General features: G+C 38.5%; 1 protein-coding gene across 2 annotated transcripts; it reads left to right on the top strand.

Annotated features, from left to right (window-relative positions):
• Window positions 1-563: 563 nt before the first annotated feature.
• On the top strand, window positions 564-5,577 carry LOC130103907 (HMG domain-containing protein 3). Of its 2 annotated transcripts, XR_008809411.1 has the most exons (12): window positions 564-2,290; window positions 2,382-2,521; window positions 2,621-2,825; window positions 2,970-3,074; window positions 3,230-3,426; window positions 3,518-3,659; window positions 3,744-4,400; window positions 4,488-4,726; window positions 4,808-4,927; window positions 5,019-5,066; window positions 5,224-5,307; window positions 5,384-5,577. XR_008809411.1 is itself a non-coding variant. In XM_056270255.1 (8 exons), exons 1-8 carry the CDS (start codon window positions 964-966, stop codon window positions 4,574-4,576), a joined length of 2,862 nt encoding a protein of 953 aa, XP_056126230.1. In that variant the 5' UTR covers window positions 564-963; the 3' UTR covers window positions 4,577-4,799. The 2 variants fall into 2 exon arrangements, 1 of the variants encoding a protein (XP_056126230.1); XM_056270255.1 differs by lacking the exons at window positions 4,808-4,927; window positions 5,019-5,066; window positions 5,224-5,307; window positions 5,384-5,577 and having other exon boundaries at window positions 4,488-4,799.
• Window positions 5,578-5,820: the final 243 nt, after the last annotated feature.

Here is a 5,820-nt window from a genome sequence, read left to right as displayed (position 1 = left end):
TAGTAAAATGTAAAATACATGCAATATTCGATCATGTTTCGACCTCACGTCTCAGTTTTGCTCATTACATTTCAATGTAATTTCCTGTACAACAGTCTAATATCAATATTATCATTGGTTTCTTTCATTACAGATGCATCATGCACCATTCAGTCATTTTAGTTTCTGAAAGCCCCCCTGTACCACAGTGCACATCATGTTGCGCTTTGTATCACTGCAGTTTATGCCCTTCTCTGAAGCCAACCACCCTGAAAAAAATAAACCTACACTGGGAAGGCCATTTAAAAAAATCAATTGTTTTCCAAGGTAGGTGCATTAAACTATTGGACTGTAATTGTAGGTGCACAAGCACATTCACACATATTTTTCCTTCAAATAAACATAAGAGGGTTCTGCTCTGAAACAGTTCTCTAAACTGTTGTTTTCACTTGCAAATGGCTGTTCACAGACGTGCAATGCTTTTGTCCATATTTGGGCCACAAAAAAACTGCCAAAGGTGTAAACAGTAATTGTTTTAAACTTTTTTTTCTTAAGCTTGAAATGCAATTTACACCTTTAAAGCTTTTCTTGTGCATGCAAATTTAATTTATGCTTACAATCTTATGTACACTTTCACAAATTTTCCCTTACATATGCAAATCTTTTTGGGTTATGTATTGATGGGTTTTATAAGTAGTAGTCAACATTTAAAGTGGATCAAACAAGTTATTCGAAATTGTCCTAAGAAAAGAATGGGTATTGTTGTGGTTTTAGGCCATCATTAATGAAAGGTTTTGATCCACGTCAAATGTTTACTACTGTAATTGTATGGTTTTTATATTGATGCATTGATATAGTTTTTCCTGATTTTCATACTGTGCTTTATCAACAGGCAAAAGAATATGTTGTTGCCATTTGCCCTGTAGAATTCAGGCTCATTACCATTGTCCCAATTGCAGCAAAACTGTTTTGAGGAGATATGTTATGGAAGCTCACTTAAAAATATGCCCATCAAATGTACCCCTTCAATCCTCTAAAACTTCACCTGCGGTGGCTTCTCTGTCCTCAACGTCACCTGCACTGTCCTCACTGCCATCTACAGCGACACCTGCGGTGGCTTCTCTGTCCTCAACGTCACCTGCACTGTCCTCACTGCCATCTACAGCGACACCTGCGGTGGCTTCTCTGTCCTCAACGTCACCTGCACTGTCCTCACTGCCATCTACAGCGACACCTGCGGTGGCTTCTCTGTCCTCAACGTCACCTGCACTGTCCTCACTGCCATCTACAGCGACACCTGCGGTGGCTTCTCTGTCCTCAACGTCAGGTTCACAGTTGCCAAAAAGGCAAAATGTGGTTAAATGCCCACATTGTTCCCTCACTGTACTAAAAAAGAACTTGATAATCCACATTAACAGAAAACATACTGACCATTCGAAAGATATTACAATGCACTCGCATCTTTCCAGTGTGTGTGTTGATCCCTCAAATGGACTGTCAGCAGTTCAAAGAAGTGGTCATGGTTTCACTATACCAGTTCATGTTCAGAGAAAGACATGGGGCAAAGCTCATTATGTTAGATGTGAGTTGGAGGAGTGTCGCCAGTACCAGCTACTTGCTCACCGGAGTGGACACACGTTTAGTGTCTGTGAACACCTTCGTTCACTGGATTATTGTTTTGAGACAGCATTTGAGGAGCACCTGGAACCAAGAGTCCTTGATGAGATGGTGGAGCTTAAATTCATAGGAGAGTCAAAGAAGGCAGTTTGTTTGAAAAGACAAAAAATAGCTCAGACAGCTCATGCTCCATTTTCAGTGTTGGTGGCATTAGGTGAATCTCAAAAGCAAATCACTCTCTCCATACATGAGCCTACTGTTCATCACTATAATCGCCTTGGTAGAGTAATGGTAACATACAATTCAACTGCAAGTACTTGGCACTGCCCATGTGCAAAGCCACGAGTGTCTTGCCCTCACAAAAACATAGCTAAATGGCACTTATTCCAAACAAATAAGACCTTGTTCACAACACACAAAAATTCTAAATCAAGTGACGCCTTGGGTTCCCAGCCCTCAGAAGAGCACATCTTCACTTCCCCAATTGACCTTCAAAGCACTGTGCAATATATATATAATAAGAAGAAAATTCCAGCTAATCTTCCAGAAGCAGCAACCAAATCAAAGGAATTTTCATCAACTTATCTTCCAGTTGAAACGATGTGTATGATCTGCAGTGGTGAAACTGCACTTGACATGCCACTGCTGATTACTGCAAAAGCTAAAATTGTCACCATGGAAAGTGTCATTGAGAGTAAGTTCAACATTCAAAAATGTATGTTCACTAGTTATATTAAATTGTATCATAATCATTCATTAATGTTACTTGCACTTACTCTTTTTAGACATCTCTACTTACACCAGAAGATGCCCAGGGTGTAATATGATTTATAGGTACCAGGAATGGCAGGATGGTCTCCACAATTTTGATGATCATGTGCTTCTGAGTCTCGAACTGTGTCTGTACCTAAGACACAGTTTACAGGTTTGTCTTTATTGCATAGTGTTTAATGACACACATACCTATCCAATAATTAAGCTTTAAAAAAATTCAGTTGACCCATTCCTGTTATGTCTATTCCAGAACCATGTATCAGTTTCCAGGGCTATAGATACTTTGGAGCGCCTCCGGAGAATAAAATACCCCAACAGAGACACCATAATCCATGGTTATGGTCATTTTGAGGCCTTGACAGATACCGAATACTTGTATTCTTGTGTCAATTGTGGTTACCATCCTCCCGTGGTCATCATGGACTTGCACAAGAAGGGTGTTTTTAGCATGTCAGGTAAGAGTTTGTTTTCTTTTTTAGATAGTAACCAGAGTAATGAAATGTTAAAGTACTTTTCTTGAAATACTATCTATCCGCCAGTACGACGAACAACCGACTATGTATCTGTCTGTCTCACTTTGTTTGTTTCTTTTTTGTAAGTGAGTGACCTCAAAGAGCCTCCAGCTGATTTTAGAGGGGAAGTTGACATTGAGGATTTCTGGAAATCAGTCAATCTTGAGATGATTGCCCGAGGATTTGTCCCCAGTAAGTGTTTTTCTTTTTTTTTACCAACTATAAATTCCTCTTTGTTTTGGTCTCCTCTGGGAATGATTTATTCAATTTTAATCTAATTTTTTTTCCCTCTGAAATGTGTATCAATTTTCATATTATGTAGACTAATAAATGTACATGTGCATCAGGCCGGGCCAAAAATCCATTTGCTGTGCAACCTAGCTATGAAAGGTGGGCTCCATGGATAGGAAGCAAGACTAGGAAAGATAACACTGTATTGAATACAGAATATGCTAAAGTTGTTACAGCGAAGGTCACATCAGCTGAAGCTCAAATGATGAATGTCTCAGAAGACCGTCTTGTGGATGAGCTGATGAAGCAGAAGGTAGAAATCTTCATAAAAATCAACTTCACTTGAATCATGTGATCTTGAGAAAGAAGCATTGTTCTGACAATGTGCTTGCATTATTTAACAGGTCAGTGTTGTCCGAAATCTATGCAAGGCCTGTAATATTGATTCTAAAGGTTCTCGTATGGATCTAGTTTCAAGATTAAGAGCGGAGATGCAGAACAGGCAGTCATATGACAAAATGTTCCAGAAAATCTGGGGAGCATCAGGTGGGCATATTACTTTAATGAGATGATAATTGAGAGATGATCATTTTACATGTCCTTATTCAGTTTTTATTATGGCTTTTCCAGGTGGCTGGTCAGTTATCCTATGCCCACATGGTGTGGTGTATAGTATAAAGTTCAATTTGAGAGCCGAAAGTCCCAGAGATTTTGCGGACCTGTTGTTGTCATGGAAGCACATTCCTAATGTTAATGTCTATGACTTTGCGCGAGGCTTGGCCACACATGGTAATTTGCGTGTACCCACTGCTATTCCATTTCAACCTCATGAAGGGAGACTAGCTGAGCCAACACCAGAGAACATAAGTTCAGCAAAGAAGGGCAAACTAAACGTCTCTCTTCCTTGGTTGTTTGAGAAGACAGACAATTTGAATACCAAATGCCATCCCATCACTGGATCATCTGAGCACTACGTGTTATATGACAAACTTCATGAATCGAACACAAAAGACCCCCAGGAAGTACTCAGAAGAATCAGCCTGGTCCCAGAGCTACAGGGTTGGCTAAATAGTCAAATAGCAGAACAGTTTTTTGCAAGCTTGCGAAAAAGCAACTATTTCCTGAACAACATGGCACCATCAACGCATATCTTTATGATGCGCAACATCATTCATCATAAGAACACATCCACAAACCAGAAGCTTCTGGAAGTACAGCTGCAACGTGGTCACAGACCTCATGGAATTGAAGATATCATCCTGTCTGACATGGGACAAGCTATTCTAGGTCAGTAGCCAATAGTTATGCTGCATTGCTTTCTTTTATAAACCATGACTTTACAATAGTAACCTTGTTTTACCCTGCTTTTCTTAGCCCCACGAGCCAGTGAAAGAGAAACCATCAGGCAACATCCACATCACATAAACCTGGACATTAGTGAGGGAAATTTTTTCTCCTTTTGACTTTCAATGATTTTTGCCTTTTTGCTAATACTACCTTTTTAACATGCAGAAGACTGTGGGCCTCAATGTGAAGCATTGACCAAGTGTGAAAATATTTCAGCCTGTCGAGCTTCATGGACTTTGGGAAATCATCCAGCTCAAAAAGAACTAGTTAGTTTTAATAAATTATTAATACAGCTCTGTTTAACTGTGGGATTTTGAATGTTGAAACCTTTTTTTTTTTGTTTATAGCTAAACTACATACTGGACATTGAGAGACCAGGAAAGGAACTGATCGTTCGAACAGCGAATGCTGTCCTTAACCGTGCTGACTTTTGGACACTGGGCTTTAACAGAGACATGGAGTCAACTGTAAGATTACAGCTGTTTTACATTGCTTTATATATTTGTTGTTACATGTATTTATAATTAATATTGTAATTATTATTTTTATTTTTTTCAGATTGGAAATGGTTGTTTTCAGTTGATTAAAAGCATTGCATACTCAAAGGTATTTTAATTATATATATATATATATATATATATATATATATATAGTTACTTTGAATATTGTACAACTTGAAGGTATTTCTGTTTATACAATATTGCAATAGTTGAGTTGACAGTACATATTTTGAATGGCGCCTTCTACACACAATACCCTGCAGGGCAAGAACATTTATGTAGCTAATCTTCATGTTGTACCAACATGGCTGCCACCAAACAACTGTGATCCATTTTTGAGTCTACCTGTAAGTACATGTTTTTCTCTTCCCTGTTATGCATGCTGTTATGATGTGTTGACTAAAACTTTCTAATTCATGTCAGGATGATGCTCACTTGAAAGATGCCCTTGTGATTCCGATTTGGACACCAGGACACTACTAGTTGTGTGTACGTATTCACACGGCATTTAGTGAATATTAAAAAAAAGTCGTCTTTGCATGCCCGTAGTGCTTTGATTTCAGTGCATGTATAACTGCAGAAAGTACCAAATAGATGTAAATGTACACATTTTCTAAAATATACAACAAAAAAAATATATGTGCTGGTAATGTTATTTACAGAAAAAACAAAACTGTACTTTTTTGTTTAGGTTTTGAAGCCAGCCCAGAAAGTAATTCTCTTTTTAGACTCTAAATGTTTTGAGACACCACTCGGATTTGGTAACCAGAGATACAAAGCTCTTTTGAGGTTTTTGGACAAATTTACTTAAAATGCGCGGTTGCGCTTTTGTTCAGAGAAGGTCACGTTCATATGACCTG

The sequence above is a fragment of the Rhinichthys klamathensis genome, unplaced genomic scaffold (assembly GCF_029890125.1).
Source record: "Rhinichthys klamathensis goyatoka isolate OS25496 unplaced genomic scaffold, OSU_Roscu_1.1 h1tg000300l_1, whole genome shotgun sequence".
Classification (NCBI taxonomy): domain Eukaryota; kingdom Metazoa; phylum Chordata; class Actinopteri; order Cypriniformes; family Leuciscidae; genus Rhinichthys; species Rhinichthys klamathensis.
The sequence above is the reverse complement of the archived record's forward strand: the minus strand, read 5'-3'. Positions and strand labels throughout refer to the sequence as shown.

Coding starts and splice junctions, on each gene's coding strand:
- LOC130103907 (XM_056270255.1), top strand. CDS start 964: ATGGAAGCTCACTTAAAAATATGCCCATCAAATGTACCCCTTCAATCC. Junction 2,522..2,620: donor ACCTAAGACACAGTTTACAG/GTTTGTCTTTAT, acceptor TGTCTATTCCAG/AACCATGTATCAGTTTCCAG. Junction 2,826..2,969: donor GGGTGTTTTTAGCATGTCAG/GTAAGAGTTTGT, acceptor CTTTTTTGTAAG/TGAGTGACCTCAAAGAGCCT.